The sequence below is a fragment of the Lutra lutra genome, chromosome 9 (assembly GCF_902655055.1).
Source record: "Lutra lutra chromosome 9, mLutLut1.2, whole genome shotgun sequence".
Classification (NCBI taxonomy): domain Eukaryota; kingdom Metazoa; phylum Chordata; class Mammalia; order Carnivora; family Mustelidae; genus Lutra; species Lutra lutra.
The window spans coordinates 122,102,051-122,122,498 of record NC_062286.1 but is presented as its reverse complement, the minus strand read 5'-3'; the positions used below and the strand labels follow the sequence as shown (position 1 = coordinate 122,122,498).

The 20,448-nt window shown below is 41.6% G+C and overlaps 1 protein-coding gene across 1 annotated transcript in view; it reads left to right on the top strand.

Annotated features, from left to right (window-relative positions):
• Nucleotides 1-13,317, top strand: part of MROH8 (maestro heat like repeat family member 8) — a 54,600-nt gene extending 41,283 nt beyond the window's left edge. Inside the window, exons 19-24 of the mRNA XM_047744390.1 lie at nucleotides 595-750; nucleotides 2,685-2,807; nucleotides 4,278-4,377; nucleotides 4,626-4,691; nucleotides 9,878-10,035; nucleotides 13,200-13,317. Of these exons, the coding sequence (XP_047600346.1) occupies nucleotides 595-750; nucleotides 2,685-2,807; nucleotides 4,278-4,377; nucleotides 4,626-4,691; nucleotides 9,878-10,026 (594 nt within the window). The 3' untranslated portion in view covers nucleotides 10,027-10,035; nucleotides 13,200-13,317. The remainder of the gene's footprint in view (nucleotides 1-594; nucleotides 751-2,684; nucleotides 2,808-4,277; nucleotides 4,378-4,625; nucleotides 4,692-9,877; nucleotides 10,036-13,199) is intronic.
• The last annotated feature ends 7,131 nt before the right edge of the window (nucleotides 13,318-20,448 follow it).

Here is a 20,448-nt window from a genome sequence, read left to right as displayed (position 1 = left end):
TTCTATTTTAAATAGATCTTTTTATGTTCATAGCACTTTCAAATCTCCTCTCTTAATAAGACCCTTCCAGGTAACCTGTGATGTTAGTAGGACTGGTGTTAACTGTTTTTCAGATTCAAAAACAAAAACAAAAACAAAAACTGAGATGTAGAGATTTGCCAGGGTACCACCCTGATCATGGGTTGGGGAAGGAGTTTGTATAAGAAAAGATGTCTTTCAAGGAACAATCAGGACTGGGTCAAGGTGGTGGGACCATACATTTGTCCCCATCCCATATCCCAAAGATTAAACAAAAAGTCTGTGGAGCACAATGAACTCTTCCTTGGAAGAGTCAAGTATGGCAAGGCTTGGATTCTGAATTTCAGCAAAACAGCATGTAGCTGTGCTGACCACGCTTCCCATTTGCAGAATGAGAGAACAACCAGTTCTACAAAGCAGCAGGTCCTGCTATCTCTATATATTTGGCTTCTTGCCCTCAGCTACCTACAGCTAAATAGCCTCATGCTAGGACTGGGGCTTCACCCAACCTAGCCCTTATAAGTTATTCGTGTACACTTTCAGTGACTTGCTTCCCTTTGGATACTCCCTTTGTAGGTGAGACCTGATGTTCATCGTTTCTCCATGACCCTCTTTGGAGCCTCCATAAAGTCTGTGAAACACACAGATAAGAAGGGTGTAGAGAATCAAGTCCTGGACAGCTTGGTTCCACTACTTCTGTATTCTCAGGATGAAAATGATGCAGTAGCAAAGGTAATCCCTCTGTCAACTTTTTTCATGCCCGAATAACTCCCAATCCAGAGCCAAATCTGCAAATAAGCATTCCATCTTTGAGGGCGGGGACTTTTTGGTACCATCTTTATTCACCATCTCCTATAACACAGGCTACCTTTCAATTATTTTGCCTAAGTGTATATGTGCTGCCGAAGCGAGCACTTTGCCTAAGTGAATTGTGTGAAAAATCTTACTCCTTACTTCTATATAGCATATCATGGTCCTTTGTGGGTAAGAACAATGTATTATACCATTTTGTAGCCCCACCCCAATGTTTAGCCTAGCGCAGAGCCTAAATACAGTGCCGGATTCAACAAACTCTTTTTGTTGACAATGACAATATCCCATTATCATTTTCCTTTATTCAAGAACTGCTTTCTGGCCTTTAGACAAATAGACTTGTGTTGAGGCTCAGTCAGAAATAGTAGCTTCTTGGGGCGCCTGGGTGGCTTAGTGGGTTGGGCCTCTGCCTTTGGCTCGGGTCATGATCTCAGGGTCCTGGGATTGAGCCCCACATCAGGCTCTCTGCTCAGTGGGGAGCCTGCTTCCCCCCGCCCCCCGCCGCCTGTCTCTCTGCCTGCTTGTGATCTCTCTGTCATAAATAAATAAAATCTTAAAGAAAAAAAAAAAAGGAAAGAAAGAAATAGTAGCTTCTCTGATAATCTAGAGAAGCCTCTATGTCTCCTTAATCTTCCAAGAGTTTCTGCCATAGAGTTGTGGGTAGGAAGTTATCATTTTTGGTCCTGTCTCATTACTCAGGAGCCTGTTCATTCCAATCTGCTAGTTATGACCACCAGATACAATAGTCCAGAAGTATGTTTAGGCTGCAAGGATTCTGGAAAAATGCTGGAGCTTTCCCCTACCCATGTTCCCCATTACAGAAATAAAAGCAGGATCAGAAACAAGACTTAATATTATGGTGGACCCTGGTACCTTAACTTGGGAGGAATATTATGGTCTTGTAACCAGAAATATGGACTATTTCAGGGGCACCTGGGTGGCTCAGCCAGTTGGGCATCTGCCTTTGGCTCAACGTTGTAGGCTCCAGTTCATTTATTCTCACTGCTGTGCAGAATCCCATCTTGAGGATATCCTCACACTTCGCCAGTGCTCCTATTCTTGGACATTTAGAGTGTCTCCCATTTTTCATTATCACAATGCTGCAATGAGCATTCTTTTATGTATTTCTTTGTGTACCTGTGTGAGAATTTCTTGAGGGCACAGACCCAGAAGTAGAATATCTGAGTATCTTTAACTTTACTAGATATTTACAAATAAAGTAACTGAACTTACTTGTATTCCCATCAGTCCCCAAAGGAATTTTAATGGCCCAAATCTAGTGGACCTGGGACAAGGTATTTGCTTGAATACTTGTAAGAGGTGGTGTGTGGCACCTGGGAGGCATTCTGAGAGCTGTGAACAGAGAAGCCCATTAGCTTGCTAATTTTTAGCATCTTGCTAAATTTTACTCAAGCATCTGGATCCGGAGGGGATCAGTACTGTCCAGAATTCCTCCCAGGCCAGAGATTCCACAAGGGCTATGAGGAGAGGAGCTCCACTTCCCTGTGTAAAGTGACAGGAGAATGTCACAGAGCAGCAGGTGGGTGGAAGAGCCCTATCTGTCAGACGTGGGGTCGTGGGAACCCCTGCCCCAGTCCCTGCTCTGGTATTACACCGGATAGCTCTCACTTCTGTCTCAGACCAGTGGTTTCTACAGCCTCCCCACAACTCTGCAGGCTTCATGGGTCCCCTTTAGGGGGACTGTTGAGGGAAATTGAAAGATTTTTCTTTCAAATTGAAAGAAATTGAAAAATTTCTATCCCTGCCCTCACTTTAGCCAGTTTTATTTGAAGAAAGTTTACTTCAGCTAAAAAATGTCTGAAGATACTGATCTCGGATAATCCTTTTCACAGGAAAGCAGACAAGTCCTAACGATATGTGCCCAGTTCCTGAAGTGGAAGCTGCCCCCGGAAGTGTACTGCAAAGATCCCTGGTACATCCGCCCTAGTGAAGCTGGAGCAGTCTGCAAATTCTTTGTATGTGAGCAATAATGGCTTGGTTCACTCGTTTATAGGCTAGCATACTTATTTTTTTCTGATGTAGTTTTTAATGGAGGAACATGACATAAAGGAAACATTTCTCATCCCTTCACATCAGCAACTGATATCCATGAACTGTCTTGTATGAGGAATCTATTTCTCTAGTTTCCTCCAAACTGAGTCACAGACTCACTTTCTGTAACCACATTTCCTTATTAAAAAAAAAAAGACTCTCTTTTGAATTCTTGGGAGCCCCACTAACCTGGGTCAGAGGCTATGGATCAGGCTGATAATGGTACGTGCAAATGAGTGGAACTGGGTTGTGTATCGCCTTTACAATGATCTCTCATCCTTTTCTTGGATATAGTGGATTGTCTTACCCTCCACTAGAACGTGTTTAGGGGGCCCCGAATAAGGGTTGCCTTGCTGTTGTAAGCCACGCAGCTTGATGGCAGCACACCACTGGCTCTGCTAGGGCCCAGATGGCGTCCTTTCCCCTCACAAACTTGACAAAGGTTACTGGGGCCCATCTCAGGGGCAGACTCAAGCCAGAGAAGCTTCAAGGGGCCCATCCATAGTTTTCTGGACTTCTGACTCTAGGACTGCTGGGATCCTACTACAAAGACGCTAGGACTGGGGTCTTCCATATGTGTAACCTATTTAGGACCCAGTGCAGGCTCCTCTGATCAGACTTAATGGGTCTAGGAAGCCTCACAATACCATTGTGTCAGCCTTTCCACTGAGGATTATCTCTCTGACCTGTACTGGAACCTACATCCAAGGCACTGGGAGCAGAAACTCAGTGCTCTCAATACACAAGATCATAGGTTGTCCATGTGACATCATAAGATCTCTGGGAACAGATTCTGATGATCCTCCTCCTATCCCTGAGCTGCCTGTCTTTGTAACAGAACCACCGAAAGGTCCATTTATTCACCCAGTAAACGCAACATATCCAATATGCAGTGGGCCATAGAGAACCCAGAAACATGGCAATGATAGAAACTTCCTAAGGGAGCTTGCTAGCTAGTAAAGGCAATAAAACCACTGTGGAAAATTAAACAGAAACTCAAGATGGAAAATTATATGTGCCAGGAGAGGGGTACTTGCAGAAATGCTCAGAGCAGAGTGAGCGATCCGGGAGGAGCCGATCAGGAGGCAGAGCTCAAGGCAGAGCTGAGGGAACAGAGAAGACAGATACAGAGAAGTAGAGATGGACTTAGAATCACCATGGGCACAATCTGCAGAGTGAGGGGCTGTGAGCACAGTGTGTCCAGAGGATGTAACTCTGTCTACGGACGTTGTTGTGACATAATATTCAGCAAGCAACTGTAGTTATTATTTTGAGCCCCATATTCTGTGTGTCTCATGTCCGGCATCGTCCCTGGCTCTGGAAACTACAGCGAGGCTGCAAAAACTGTGGTGTACTTCACTCCTTCCTCCTCTTCCTTTTTTTCCCCCACTTAGGGAAAAAAATGCCAGGGGAAAGTTAACCTCCTCGCCCAAACATTGATGTTCTCCAAGAATGCAAAACTTCCTATCAGAAGAGCAGCAGTCTTATTTGTAGGTATAAACAATCATTTCATTTTGACAGTCACTTTATCCTATATTTTCCCAAATTGTGTTGTTGAGTATCCCGGTTCTTTATGAAGATGACTTTGAAAACACTTCTTTGGAGAAAAGGGCTGTTATCTCTAGGTAACTGTCAGGCACTTGAAAGTCAAGTTTTAGAATCTAATTATCAAAAGACCAATTCTGCCAACTGCTTAGAGCCAAAGCCAGACCACAGCCTCACTGACTTTCTCCTGCATTTAGGACTCTTATTAAAGTACGTGGATCAAAATGAGCTCAGGATGAAGGGCACTGACTGGATAGAGAATGGTGAGTGATCACACACCTGGGTTTGGTTTGGAGTGCCTCACATTTCAAAAGGGATCGGAGGTGGTGGCTGTGGGCAGGCTGTCTGACAAAGCTCAAACCCTGGGAACTAGAGGACTTGACTTGCAATAATGAAGACTTTAGAGACCTCAGGTGAATGACAGTCTCATCCCAGTCCAAGTCCCTCCATTAGGAAAGGACACGACTCTACTGGTCTGGAAACCACTTTGATGAGTGTCTCAGGAACAATTCCTGATTCCACCTAGAAATACCATCTTAGTAAGTTATGACAATAGCTCCCAAGTACCCTTGGGGATGCCTGCAGCACTATTTCCTATAAGTGGTTGTCCTGTGAGGGGGCAGGACTTGGTAATACAGAGGTTTAGAGTCATATAAGGCAAGCCTCATGTAGATAAATGGTTTCCTGAATTGGCAGTGAGTGGAAATTTTCTATAACGATACAGCTCTGAAGATTTAGCTCTCAAAGAATTATTTATTCCCACTTAAGAAGCAGTCGTACAGTTAGAAAATGCCATGAAAACACCAAGCCTCACAACTCGGAAGTATGTATTGTATTATGAGAACCAAATTAAAATCCTGGGGGCACCTGGCTGGCTTAGTCGATAGAGCATGAGACTCTTGAACCCAGGTGCTGAATTCAAGCCCCATGTTGGATGTAAAGATTACTCAAAAATAAAATCTTTCAGGGATGCCTGGGTGGCTGAGTTGGTTAAGTGTCCAACTCTTCATTTCAGCTCAGCTTGTGATCTCATGGTCGTGGGATTGAGTCCCACTTCAGGCTCCACGTTTAGCAAGGAGTCAGTTTCCCTTTTCCCTCTGCCCCTCCCCAGCTCTCTGTCTCTCGAAAAAATAAATCTTGAGAAAAAAATCTTTAAAAAAAAATCCTGAACAATTCACTCCTTTTAAAATAAAAATATGTAACTGGTAAAATAGCCAAAAGCTGGACCTTATTTTAAAAAGATTATGAGAGTGGGAGGCCTGGGTGGCTCAGTCAGTTAAGCATCTGTCTTTGGCTCAGGTCATGATCCCAAGGTGCTGGGATCAAGTCCCAACATTGGGCTCCTTGCTCAGCAGGAAGGAAGCCTGCTTCTCCCACTGCCTGCCACTGCCCCCTGCTTGTGCTTACTCCCACTCTCTCTCTCTGACAAATAAATAAAATCTTAAGAAAAAGAAAGATTATGAGGTGCAGCTCCTTGGTGACTCGGTCAGTTAAGCATCTGCCTTTGGCTCTAGTCACAATCACAATGCCAGGGTCCTGGGATCAAGCCCCACATCAAGCTCCCAGCTTAGTGGGAAGCCTGCTTCCCCCTCTCACTCTGCCTCCCACTCCCCCTGCTTCTCTCTGGCAATAAATAAATAAATAAAATCCTTTAAAAAAAGAAAAAGAAAGATTTTGTGAGGGATGCCTGGCTGGCCCATTCAATAGAGCATGCAACTCATGGTCTCAGGGTCATAAGTTTGAGCCCCACATCAAGGGTAGAGTTCATGTAAAATAAATTGATTAAATTAAAAGGAAAAATACTTGTAGAAAAAGATGATTAGGGATATTAACTAGATTTGTTGTAGTAGTAATCATTCTGTAGTATATACAGTGAGTTCCAGCCCCATACTGACCTACTGAGCCTACTTCCTCCTCTCTCTCTCTGCCTACCTGGGATCTCTGTCTGTCAAATGAATAGATAAAATCTTTAAGGGGGAAAAAAAATCTTTAGGGGCAGCTAGCTGGCTCAGTCAGTTAAGTGTCTGCCTTTGGCTCTGGTCATGATCCCAGGGTTCTGGAATCAAGCCCCATTAGGCTCCCTGCTCAGCAGGGAATCTGCTTGTCCCTCTCCCTCTGCCTACCACCACTCCCAACTTGTGCTCACTCACTCTCTCTCAAATAGACAAAATCCTTTAAAAAATTAAAAATAGGGGCACCTGGGAGGCTCAGTTGGTTAAACGGCTGCCTTCGGCTCAGGTCATGATCCCAGGGTCCTGGGATCAAGTCCCACATCTGGCTCCTCGCTCGGCAGGGAGCCTGCTTTTCTCTCTGTCCCTCTGTCTGCCATTCTGCCTGCTTGTGCTCTCCGTGTGTCAAATAAATAGATGAAATCTTTTTAAAAAAATTTAAAAATAAAATTTTTTAAAAATTTGATAAAGAGGGCGCCTGGGTGGCTAAGTTGGCTAAGTGACTGCATTCGGCTCAGGTCATGATTCTGGAGTCCCCGAATCAAGTCCTACATCAGGCTCCCTGCTTGGCAGGGAGTCTGCTTCTCCCTCTGACCTTCCCTCTTCTCATGTTCTCTCTCTCCCTCTCTCTCTCATTCTCTCTCTCAAATAAATAAAATCTTAAAAAAAAATTAAAAAGAAATAAAAAACTTCAAACTATGAAGATGCCCTGAGCACTTTCAAGTTCTTGGAGAATTGGAAATTAAAAACAAAGCCTTATCTAGGGGCACCTGGCTGGCTCAGTTTGTAAAGCATATGACTCTTGATCTTGGGGTCATGAGTTTGAGCCCCAAAGTGAGTGTAGAGATTACTTAAATAAAACTTTTTTTAAAAGAGAGCTTTGGGGCGCCTGGGTGGCTCAGTGGGTTAAGCCGCTGCCTTCGGCTCAGGTCATGATCTCAGAGTCCTGGGATCGAGCCCCGCATCGGGCTCTCTGCTCAGCAGGGAGCCTGCTTCCTCCTCTCTCTCTGCCTGCCTCTCTGCCTACTTGTGATCTCTCTGTCAAATAAATAAAATCTTTAAAAAAAATAATAATAAAATAAAATAAATAAAAAGAGAGCTTTACTAAGTACGATACCAAAGACAGATCCATAAAGTAAAAGAATGATAGATTTATCGATATAAAAAATTTTAAATCAACTTTGAAAAAAAGCAGACGAAACTGAAAACTAAACAAAAATTTAGGGAATATATTTGCAATATGATAAAAGGTTCATATCCTTTAAATAAATCAGTAGATCTCAAAAGAAAAGTGGAAAGCAGTATGAATAAGCAGCTCATAGGAGATGAATGGCCAATAAATGTATGAAAAATATTTACTATTACTAGTAATTAAAATTGTGAAAACAGGGGCACCTGGGTAGTGGGTAGGTTGGGCACCCAACTCTTGGTTTCTGCCCGGGTTGTGATCTTAGGGTTGTGAGCTCAAGCTCCATATGGGCTCTGTGCTCAGCATGGAGTCTGCTTGAGAGTCTGTCCCTCTCCTTCCCCACCGCCCCTTTCCTGACTTGGTGCACGTGCACGCTTGCTCCCTCTCAAATAAATAAATAAAATCTTAAAAAAACATTTGGGGGCACCTGGGTGGCTCAGTCAGTTAAGCATTTGCCTTCAGCATAGCACAGGTCATGATCCCAAGGTCCTGGAATAGAGCCATATATCAGACTCCCTGCTCAGCAGGAGGCCACATCTCCCTCTCCCTCTGTTCCTTCTGCTCTCTCCCTCTCTCAAATAAATTAATTAAATATTTTTTAAAAATTAATTTTTCAAACTGTTTGTAAAACAAAACAATGATGAGAAATGAGTATGAGTTTTTCTGTCAAAATGGCAAAGAATACTAATTAATACCTAACAGATATGTTAAGGGAAAGCTGACATTATCTTTTTTTTTTTTTTTTAGATTTTATTTATTTGACAGACAGAGATCACAAGTAGGCAGAGAGGCAGGCAGAGGAGGGCGGGGAAGCAGGCTCCCTGCTGAGCAGAGAGCCTGATGCGGGACTCGATCCCAGGACCCTGGAACCATGCCCTGACCCAAAGACAGAGGCTTTAACCCACTAAGCCACCCAGGTGCCCCACATTATCTTTTTTTAAAGTTTATTATTAAAAATAATGTTTATTTATTTTTTTTTAGTAATCTCTACACCCAGTGTGGGGCTTGAACTCATGACCCTGAGATCAAGAGTCACATGCTCTTCTGCATGTTCCAGCCAGGCACCCAAAAACTGACGTTATCATATACTGTGCTGATATGAGCATGGATTGATAACGCTTTTTTTTCAGGGGAGTTTGGCAGTATGTGTCAAACCCTTTAAATAAATATATACTTTGACATATCAATCTCACTGCTAAGAACTTAACCTATGAAAATAAGCAGAAATCGGTACAGGAATGTTCATTCCAGTGTTATTTAAAATAGCAAAAAATGGAAAACATCCAAGATTAGAAATACAAAGAAATTAGTTTCATAAAGTATAGTATATCCATATTACAAAATCATATGAAGCCATGAAAAATATTTTTTTCTTTTTTTATTTTATTTTATTTATTTGACAGAGAGAGATCACAAGTAGACAGAGAGGCAGGCAGAGAGAGAGAGGGAAGCAGGCTCCCTGCTGAGCAGAGAGCCCGATGCGGGACTCGATCCCAGAACCCTGCGATCATGACCTGAGCCGAAGGCAGAGGCTTTAACCACTGAGCCACCCAGGTGCCCCGAAAAATATTTTTTCAATTAAGTATAATCTCTATGCCCAACATGGGACTTGAACTCACAACCCCAAGATGAAAAGTTGCATGCTCTACCAATTAGGCCAGCCAGGCACCCCAAAGCTATGAAAAATATTACAGAAAGAAATTTTAATGACTTGGATAAGTAATTATGCAATATTAAATAAGCAATTATTAGGTAATATGTATAATGTGGTTCCATTTGAACAAAAAGGCACATGTGTAACTGAATAGAAAAAAGAAACAAACATAACAGTGATTTTCTCAGGTGGTCGAATGATGGGTAACTGATTTTCTTCTAGTGCTTATCTGTTATTTAAATTTTCTACACAATTAACATTTATTTATTTTGCAATAAGAAACATAAAAACTAAAAAAAAAAATTAAGAAAAAAACTTAAAAGGGGGTAATGATTTAAGCGTAGCCTCTAGGACCAACACAGAAACTTAGAAATCAACCATCTTAAACATAGCTTGACAGGTACAGATGATTTGACTTTAGGTGAACTACTTAGCAGTGTGGTTATTGTAAAGGAAAAAAACTATTTGGCAATTCAAAGATGAATAAATTTCATGGGTCAAAATTGGAATTGATCTACAAATGTATAACTTTCAAATGGTCTTAGAAAAAGTTAGTCCTTTATCTCAGCTGCTATAGGCTTGTTGGCTGTTTGGGGTCTGGACCAGTGATCATTTCCATAGAGCTTCACCTCCAACCTGGGTTTTCTGACCATTTAGATCTGAGAGATCTGCTGGGTGATCCTGAGCCCTCCCTCCGCATCTTCGCCTCTCAGGCTCTCTTCCGAGTGCACAAGTTGGGGGCTGAACCAGACTCCAGGCAGTCCGTTTGCGGGTTGAGGAAGCTCATGGGCTGTCTTCCTACTTAGAAATACAAGGTAAGTAACATCGGGTAAAAACTAATTCTTTCCGAAACCACAAAAACAATAGTGCCCCTTTTTTTTTTTTTAAAGATTTTATTTGTTTATTTGACAGAGAGAGATCACAAGTAGACAGAGAGGCAGGTAGAGAAAGAGAGAGAGAGAGAGGGAAGCAGGCTCCCTGCTGAGCAGAGAGCCCGATGTGGGACTCGATCCCAGGACCCTGAGATCATGACCTGAGCTGAAGGCAGCTGCTTAACCCACTGAGCCACCCAGGTGCCCCAATAGTGCCCCATTTTTTTAATCAGACTTCAAGCAATGTCAGCCTGAAGCTACCTCCACCCATTTAATTACCTCAGAACATATTTTTTGCTGTCCACATCTCTAAGAAATTAGAATATAGTGGCCCCTGGCTCAGTCAGTTAAGCGTCTGCCTTTGGCTCAAGTCATAATCCCCAGGGTCCTGGGATTGAGTCCCCGCATCAGGCTCCCCACTCAGCGGAGAGTCTGCTTCTATCTCTGCCTGGTGCTCCCCTTGCTTGTTCTCTCCCTCTCTCTCTCTCTGACAATAAATAAATAAAATCTTTAAAAAAAAAAAAGAATTAGAATATGTAAGGGAGAGCAGCTCTTGGTTAAATCTGCAGAAATAGTGAAATTCTGCTGAGTTTTTGAGGCATGCCAGAACTGCCATGAAGTTACAGTCTTGGTAAACAGGTCGAGCACAGCTTCAAAAGAGATTCTAAATAAATGTTAATATTGCAATGTTAGGCATGGAGGTTCCTCATAAAGTTGAAAATAGAGCTACTGTATGACCCAGCAATTGCACTACTGGGTATTTACCCTAAAGATACAAACGTCGTGATCCGAAGGGGCATGTGCACCCAAGTGTTTACAGCAGCAGTGTCCACAATAGCCAAACTATGGAAAGAACCTAGATGTCCATCAACAGATGAATGGATAAAGAAGATGTGGTATATATATATACAACAGAATACTATGCAGCTATCAAAAGAAATGAAATCTTGCCATTTGCAATGACATGGATGGAACTAGAGAGTATTATGCTTAGTGAATAAGTAAATCGGAGAAAGACAACTATCATATGATCTCCCTGCTATGAGGAAGTCGAGATGCAACGTGAGGGGGGTTGGGGGTAGGAAAAGAATAAATGAAACAAGATGGGATCAGGAGGGAGACAAACCATAAGAGACTCTTAATCTCTCAAAACAAACTGAGGGTTGCCGGGGGAGGTGGGTAGGGAGAGGGCATTTGGGTTCTAGACATTGGGGAGGGTATGTGCTATGGTGAGTGCTGTGAAGTGTGTAAACCTGGCGATTCACAGACCTGTACCCCTGGGGCTAATAATACATTATGTGTTTATAAAAAAATTTAAAAATTATTAAAAAATATATTGCAATGTTAGTACCATCAGGTCTTTCATCAAAGCCCAATGTACTTGCCAACAATCTTAAGAATAAAGTAACAACCAATTCTCAAAGTTTGATATTTATTGATGTATTTTTATAAAATTCCTGTGGCCTTTCTCCTTCTTTGTCTTTCCCTTAAAAACCTTGAAGCAAGAAAAAAATTTTGAAGTGATATAATACTAAATATACCCCAGTCCCGTAAGATTTTCACTCTTTCCTTCCCTTTTTCATTTTCCTGATTCCCTCTCCTACAACCACTGTCAGATCCTCAAGTGACTCCAGGATAGGAACTAGTGTTTGTTGAGCACCCACTATCTGCTTTAAGCATAGATGGAGAACATTTTCAAGAAGTGTCCCCAAAAAGAGACTAGTTTGTGTTGGGTGAATACTTGGATAAGCTGCATGTAGAAGGCCGGGAACCCCCAAGAGGCATACCAGATTAATTAGAAATGGTCACTGTTGGTCTGCTTGCCAGGCTTTTGATCGGTTGAGGAAGGTAAGTAGAAAGCCACAGCAGAACTGTCTAGGGCAATGGAGAGGCCTCCGGGATGTGGTATGAGAAAAGAGAGGAAATGAGTCAACTAGCATGTGAAAAACAGACACACCCAACGGTGAATTACATGAAGTTTTTGTTGTAAAGTGAGCAACACGAGTCCTCACCACCCTGTCCCCCCAATTTTCACCTTTCACCCCCAGCCCTCTGCCAAGACATCTTTATACACTTCTTTATGATTAATGGTGAGTTGGGTTTGTTTTAGGGGCTGTCTCAGTGTCACCTCAAGAGGATCCCTGCTCAAGGGAGGTCTTCACCTTTGAGACTAGCAGTTAGAGGAGTTTTGAGCCAAGTGCAGGCCCCAGCAGTCTGCTGAATTAAATCTTCATCCTTGAGCAGAGCCAAGAGGACACCTGGAGGATGGACACTGGATGCTAAACTTCAGTGCACTGAGCACATTTGAATTGCTCATTGGCCTCACTGCATTAAACCACCTTCACTCTCCACTTTTGAACTATCCATTTTATGGGTTATTCAGTGAAAATAACACTTACTGAACGTTTACAATGAGCCAGATTCTAAGGACATTATATGATTAACTCTTTCAATCCTCGACCACTCCATGTATGGTTCTCTCCATTTTACATGTGGGAAAACTGAGGGACAGAAGATGAAAATGACTTGCCCTAAGTCACATAACTAGTGAATGCCGGGATTCAAACTCGAGCCTGGCCGCAAAGTCCACACCCTTGGCTGGTCAGCTCTGCCCTTTTCTCCTCTACTCTGTCTGTCTATGGTTAATAAATACAGAACTACTCTACCATGAATCCCAGTTGCTGAACTCATACTCCAAATTCATATAACCAAAAAAAAAAAAAAATGTTGTAAAGTGATATTGAGCCCCAAATAATAAAAACAAAATTATCATACCTCATTTTTCAATAGAATTGAATGTGCTTCAAACACCGTGCAAGAGTGGACTTAGAACAAAAGGTGGTGGTTTTTCTTAAGAAATACTGCTTGAATCCTGGGTTTGATCACATGTACTACCCTGTCTCACAGCAGTAAACAGACCTCAAGGTTTAGGATGTGGTTTAGATCCCCAGAGACATGTAAGAGTTTGAAAAGAATCCTTTCTCTTCACTCATCTTTATACCAGAGTCCCTTTCCTTCCAAGCAGATTTTTATTTTCTGAGTAAAACCACCAACAGGGAGGGGCACATACAGTACTTATTTATGTTTCATTGTGTTAAAATTCACAGAGAGAAGCATCCATTAAGAAGCAAAGGTCTGGGGTGCCTGGCGGGGCCAGTTCGTGGAACATGCAACTTGATCTCGGAGTCGTGAGTTCAAGCCCAATGTTGGATATAGAGATTACTTGAAGAAGAAGCAGAAGTCTGCTTTTTACTACCTCAACAGTTTGGGAAAGGCTGAAGTAGTACTTAATAATGATTACAGTAACAAGTCCTATAATTCTAAATATCTCCTTTTTTTTTTTTTACAAGGCTCTCCTCAGACATAGGTTTGTGTTTATAAAATTTTTTAAATATACAAATCAACAATGTCTGGACATTTGTGTTATAATATGTTAAAAGTTCAATATAGTTGAATATGATTTCAGTTTTATTTTCATCATATACTATTAAAAGGTATTATTCACTATCTATTATTGACCCAGCCAAGTCTTTATTATTTTAGAGTCTTACTTTTTTTACTCTGAATATTGTTTTACTTACTTGTACTGAGATACATCTTTATAAGAAATTACTTTTTTTTTTTTTTTCTTATTGAAAGATTAAACTGGGGCGCCTGGGTGGATCAGTTGTTAACTGTCTGTCTGCGTTTGGCTCAGGTCATGATCCCAGCATCCTGGGATTGAACCCCTATCAGGCTCCCCGCTTGGCGGGAAGCCTGCTTCTTCTCCCTCTCCCACTCCCCCTGCTTATATTCCCTATCTCGCTGTGTCTCTCTCTGTCAAATAAATAAATAAAATCTTAAAAAAAAAAAAGATTAAACTATCATGTAAGTAAAAGATGGGATTGAGGGGAGGGTAGAATTTCTTAGACGTCAATCCTGTCAAGTAAACTTGCACTAGGTAAAACTATAAAATCTCTCTCCTCTCAGATTCCCCCCCTTCCTGGCTCCAAGATCTTTTTCTATCCTTTCTCTAATGAACTGGTTGTTATGTGGAAATGATTAATAATGTAAGTTTTAATGACCTTAAGTCTTCCAGGGATGTTTCCTTTTTTTTTTTTTTTTAAGATTTTATTTATTTATTTGACAGACAGAGATCACAAGTAGGCAGAGAGGCAGACAGAGAGTGTGGGGGGGAAGCAGTGTCCCCTCTGAGCAGAGAGCCTGATGTGGGGCTCGATCCCAGCACCCTGGGATCATGACCTGAGCTGAAGACAGAGGCTTTAACCCACTGAGCCACCCAGGTACCATGTATGTTTGCTTTTTAATAAGGTAGAGGTCTTTTTTTTTTTTTTAAGATTTTATTTATTTGAGAGAGAGCGAGCCAGAGAGCACAAGCAGGGAGAGGGGCATAGGGAGAGGGTGAAGCCGACTCCCCACTGAGTATGGGACTCAATCCCAGAACCCAGAAATCATGACCTGAGCCAAAGGCAGATGGTTAACCAACTGAGCCACCCAAGAACTCAACAAGGAAGAGCTCCTAAGCCCAAGGCATGAATGTCTAATTGAGAAGTGTTAGGCATTATTGAGCATAATGGGGAGAGGAGATATTTGGAAATGAGGCTGGAGGTGATGGTGGGAAACAGAGATTTTCCTGTCATCCCAGAAACCATATCATAGCAGTTGCTTTCTTTTTTCTTTCTTTTTTTTTTAAGATTTTTATTTATTTATTTGACAGAGAGAGAGAGAGAGAGAGAGATCACAAGTAGGCAGAGCAGCAAGCAGAGACGGGGAAGCAGACTCCTTGCTGAGCAGAGATCCAGATGCAGGGCTTGATCCCAGGATCCTGAGAGCATGACCTGAGCCAAAGGAAGAGGCTTAACCCACTGAGCCACCCAGGCACCCTTTATCATATTAGTTGCTTTCTCTGCCTCTTCCCAAACCCTGTCAGAACACAGCAGAGGAAAAGGATTAGAAGGGGTAATTTACAACTGCCTTCTGTTACACAAAACACAGAGGGAAGTGATGGATTCTATTCTTCCTGAACAATGGTGAGGACTTCCCACCACAGAAGATGACTGTGTGCCCGTTATTGAATGATTTAGTGATGTCTTCTATACTTTCTCTCACCCTGTAGAGTTTATAGTCTTATCAAGGAAGATGGCACTGGTTTAAAATGGTTCCTGTGGATACCAAAGAATCTTTATGAAGGAGCTATCCGTCCCTCCCTCCCCCATTTTCTTTTAACAGAGATGGTGGTGTGAATATAGAAAGGGACATTTTTAAAGGAATTAGGGATATAGGAGAGGTTACAAAGGGGATGGATCTGAGAATCTAGAAAGGATGCTCACCTGTGAATGAGATAAAAGGTAGAAAGTTGAGACAGTACAGAAGATATATCAAATATGGAATCCAGCCTTATTGGGCCCTCGCACAGTGGTTTTTAGTGAAGCCTTGCCCCAGACCACTTCAGAACACCACAATCAAAGAATCTGCCTCTCCAGCCACTCAAGTATATACAAGAGGTCACAGTTCTCCTTACTCAGTATAAGAATGTATCTCCCAGGGGCACCTGGGTGGCTCAGTGGGTTAAAGCCTCTGCCTTCGGCTCAGGTCATAACTCAGGTCATGGTCCCAGAGTCCTGGGATATATATTATATTAATAAATAAATATTAAAAAAAAAAAAGAAGAAAATCCTAAAACTGGAATTGCCAGGTTGAAGGATAGGTCACTTGTCATTTCAAATTAAAATATTGCCAAATGACTTTTATGGAGGTAATAACAGTTTTTACCCCCCAGTGATGTAAGGGCATGCTTTTCTCCCTACCACCTTGCCAGCACAATGTGATATTAACTCTACAAATATTTATTGGATTCAGGCAGTGTTCTAGGTGATTACAACACATCAGTGAATGAAATAAACCAAAATCCCTTCTCTAGTGGGGTTTATATTTCTAGCAGAGGACAAAAATAATGTAATGTATAATAATACATAGTATAAATAAACATAAAATCATATAGTATGTTAGAAGCTGGATTATGTTCTGGAAAGAATGATCAGGGTCTAAGGAATCAGGAGTGTAGTGCTTCTGGGTTTCATTGGGGTGATATTTGAGCAGACTTGAAGGAAGTAAGGAAGTTAACTCTGCAGACCTAGGGAAAGATTATTATTGGCAACAGAAATAGGCATTTCAAAAGTCATAATGCATAGGGTCGCCTAGGGTATTCCAGGAAGCACCAGAAGGCCAGGATGACTAGGGGAAGATGAAAAAGCAAATACAGGCAGAAGGAAATGAAGTTAAATAAAGGACCAGACCCAAATTCCCAGTGACTTGTAGGCCATGACAAAGAGTTTGGCTTAATTCTGAAATGCAGAGTCACTGAAGCATTTTCAAACTTTAGGATTTTTGACAACTGAAGAGGTTAAAAAATGTTTTTTTCAGTGGTTAAGTTTGCTTTTTTTTTTCTTTTTAGAAAGGTTGAGCACCTTTTCCTGTCTTAAATGCTACGTTATTTCCTTTTCTAAGTATGCAAATCCTTTCCTCATTTTGAGGATGTTAGTTAGCCTTTTTCATGTTGATTCATAGAAACTTTTATATATTGAGAAAATTAGCCTTTGGTTTGTTACTTTAGTCACAAATTCAATTAACATCTAAAATGGTCTAACTACATGGATTTTTGCTTTTGCCTATTGCATTTCAAACTTTAGGGCCATAGCAATAACAGTGTGATTGTATATGGAAATTAACTCATGTTACTCTATTCCTTCATCTTATTTTTCGAAATCAAATATATGGAGAAAAATCATTTCTGAAATGACAAAATGCCTGGAAGTTCTTAGGTGCATTTTTTAATTAACAGCTAATCAATAAAAACAGGTACTAAAAAATATCTTAAGTATCATAGCATACATACATGACAGTCTGTTTGCTTTATTTTATAGCATACATTTATTTATTAGGTTAATCTTTGGAGTAAGTACAAAGTTCAAAACATATCAAAGATACAGAGTAAAAAGTAAATTTCCTTGTTCCTATCTCACCACTATTGAATTCCTCTTTGCTTAAGTAACTACAGTTTCCAGTTTTTTATGTATATTTCCAGATATCTTATTTGGATGCATGTGTAAAATAATCTTCAGTCTGTTTGCTCTAAATGGACCCATTCCTTAAATTCATTCATTTAAGAATCAGCTATACTGGGGTGCCTGGGTGGCTCAGTGGGTTAAGCCTCTGCCTTCGGCTCAGGTGATGATCCCAGGGTCCTGGGATGGAGCCCCGCATCAGGCTCTCTGCTCAGCAGGGAGCCTGCTTCCCCTCCTCTCTCTCTCTCTCTCTGCCTGCCTCTCTGCCTACTTGTGATCTCTCTCTGTCAAATAAATAAATAAAATCTTAAAAAAAAAAAATCAGGTATACTGGGGCACCTGGGTGGCTTACTCAGTTAAGTGCATTTGACTCAGGTAATGAGTCCCAAGGATCCAGCCCCACAGTGGGTTCCCCGCTCATCGGGGAGTCTGCTTTTCCCTCTGACCCTCCCCCTCTTGTGCTCTCTCTCTCTCTCTCTCAAATAATAAATAAAATCTTTATAAAAAAAAAAGAATCAGCTATACTGACAGGATAACATATTTTAGGATGTGGAAATACAGGGCACCTGGGTGGCTCAGTAGGTTAAAGCCTCTGCCTTCGCCTCAGGGTCATGATCCCAGGGTCCTGGGGCTCTCTGCTCAGCAGGGAGCCTGCTTCCTCCTCTCTCTGCCTGCCTCTCTGCCTACTTGTAATCTCTCTCTGTCAAATAAATAAATAAAATCTTTAAAATGTTCAGTTTTCCAGCTTTTCTGGGATTAAGGGGGAGCAGGATTTCTCCTTTCCAGAGATGGATGACAACTTTATTTAAGAATGTCTTTCATGGGGCGCCTGGGTGGCTCAGTGGGTTAAAGCCTCTGCCTTCGGCTCAGGTCATGGTCCCAGGGTCCTGGGATCGAGCCCCATATCGGGCTCTCTGCTCAGCAGGGAGCCTGCTTCCTCCTCTCTCTCTTGTCTGCCACTCTGCCTACTTGTGATCTCTGTCTGTCAAAAAAATAAAATCTTTAAAAAAAAAAAGAATATCTTTCATAAACCATTTTTTTCCGTTTTTTTTTTTTTAATTTAAATTTTCTTAGTTAACATATAGTTCAATATTGGTTTCTGGAGTAGAATTCAGTGATTCATCACTTACCTACAACACCCAGTGCTCATCACAACAAATGTCCTCTTTAATACTCATCACCCATCTAGCCCATCTCCCACCCACCTCCCTCCATCAACCCTCAGTTTGTTCTCTTAGTTAAGAGCAACTTATGGCTTGTTTCCCTCTCTCCTTTTTTTTTTTTTTTAAGATTTTATTTTATTTATTTGACAGAGAGAGAAATCACAAGTGGGCAGAGAGGCAGGCAGAGAGGGAGAAGCAGGCTCCCCGCTGAGCAGAGAGCCCGATGTGGGGCTTGATCCCAGGACCCTGGGATATGACCTGAGCCAAACGCAGAGGCTTTAACCCACTGAGCCACCCAGGCGCCCCCCCTCTCCTTTTTTTAAGGGGGAGCAGGATTAATCCAGGTATGTATGGATTCAGGAAACAAAAGTGGTCATAAGTTTTGGTCATAGGTAGAATTATGTCTATGTCAGACAATCTCTGAAAGGAAAAGTTAAAAGAAAACGCTATCTTGAAATATCCTCCTTTGACCAAAGTGAGTGCCATAGGTATATTTTGTTGAATAAGCCCTAGAATTACATTTTTAAGTTAAAATGGTCTTTTCAGTTTCTGATTTCCCCAAAGTGTAAAGGAAGAGGGACAAAAATCACTTAATTATCCTTGTGACTAGGACTGGCCCTACTTTCCTTGTAAGGACCCAGCTCAAGGACCACCACTTTAGTGTTTCTTTTGAGGACCAAGAACAGCAAGAATGATGAGATCAGGTCTAGCCCCTCCCCCACAACTATTAACTGCTTTTTTTGACAGTTAGAAGGTTAGGTAAGTAGTTTTTTATTAGGGGAACATGTGCACACCAAGTACCTGCTTAGGCATAACAAAGCCAAGGGATTAAAAAGTTTTTGAAGGAATTTCAAAATGAAATAGCCATGCTGGGAAAAAGCCAGAACTTTGTTATACTTTCTTACACTTACTCTGTGGTTTAGAATTGTTTATATTTTAAATGACAATTGGGAGGGTGTACACTATGATCTTTTTAGTTTTGGAGCCTCCAAAGGCCTTAATCAGGCTCTGGACACATGCTCTGGGGAACTATGAAATATTAAACCACAACAGGGAGGCTAATCATAGAGCCTGTCGCACAGTGGAATCAAAATAGAAACAACCTAGGGGCGCCTGGGTGGCTCAGTGGGTTAAGCCGCTGCCTTCGGCTCAGGTCATGATCTCAGAGTCCTGGGATCGAGCCCCGCATCGGGCTCTCTGCTCTCTCGGGGAGCCTGCTTCCTCCTCTCTCTCTGCCTGCCTCTCTGCCTGCTTGTGATCTCTCTGTCAAATAAAAAAAATAATAATAATAATAAATAAAAAATAGAAACAACCTAGAGGATGTAGCAGAGCAGAAATGAAAGGCAGAATAAATGTTTCACTATTCATACTTTCCTATTCAAAATTCAGTTTAGTGTTAAATGGGCACACCACTGGATAATAAGAAAAAAATAAAAACCAACATGAACCCTGATTTTAAAAAAGTAGGGAGAGCATATTGATGAAAGAAAAAGAAGCATGCAGGTATAGCTGGATCTGGGAGATGAGTCCTCTACGCTAAGCTGCCTAAGCCTGATTCAGTTGTAATAGTGTGAACCCCTGCAGAGTTTTGAGAAAGAAACTGACATGATATAAATGCTGCTTGAGAAAAACTAGTAACTAAACGTAAAATGGATTGGAAGAGAAAACATAAAATGTTGAAAGATAACTAGAAACCTGGTAGAAGAGGAATCCACAAGATTTAGTGACTATCTGTAGGGGATGAAGGAGCTGAGGGTCAATGATTAAGAGGAAACGATGGGCTGGTTTGGGAACAGGTGGTAAAGGGCAGTTAGTGACCATGGCAGTATTATTTATTGAAAACCAAAGACATAGTTTAGTTACACTCCAAAAGAGGTGTGTGGGGGGTGGGGGGAGTACTGCTTAAATAATGCTTTGTTTCATAGGGGAAATAAGAGAACATAAGAGTATTTTCCTTTCATCTTGGCCTCAATGCCAAGGCCTGTACTTCCTAATAATTCAATTCAGGAGAGTCTGAGAATTACAACATGGCAAAAGAAAAAGTCATAAAAGTAACTCATTGATTTGAGGGGCGCCTGGGTGGCTCAGTGGGTTAAAGCCTCTGCCTTCAGCTCAGGTTATGATCTCAG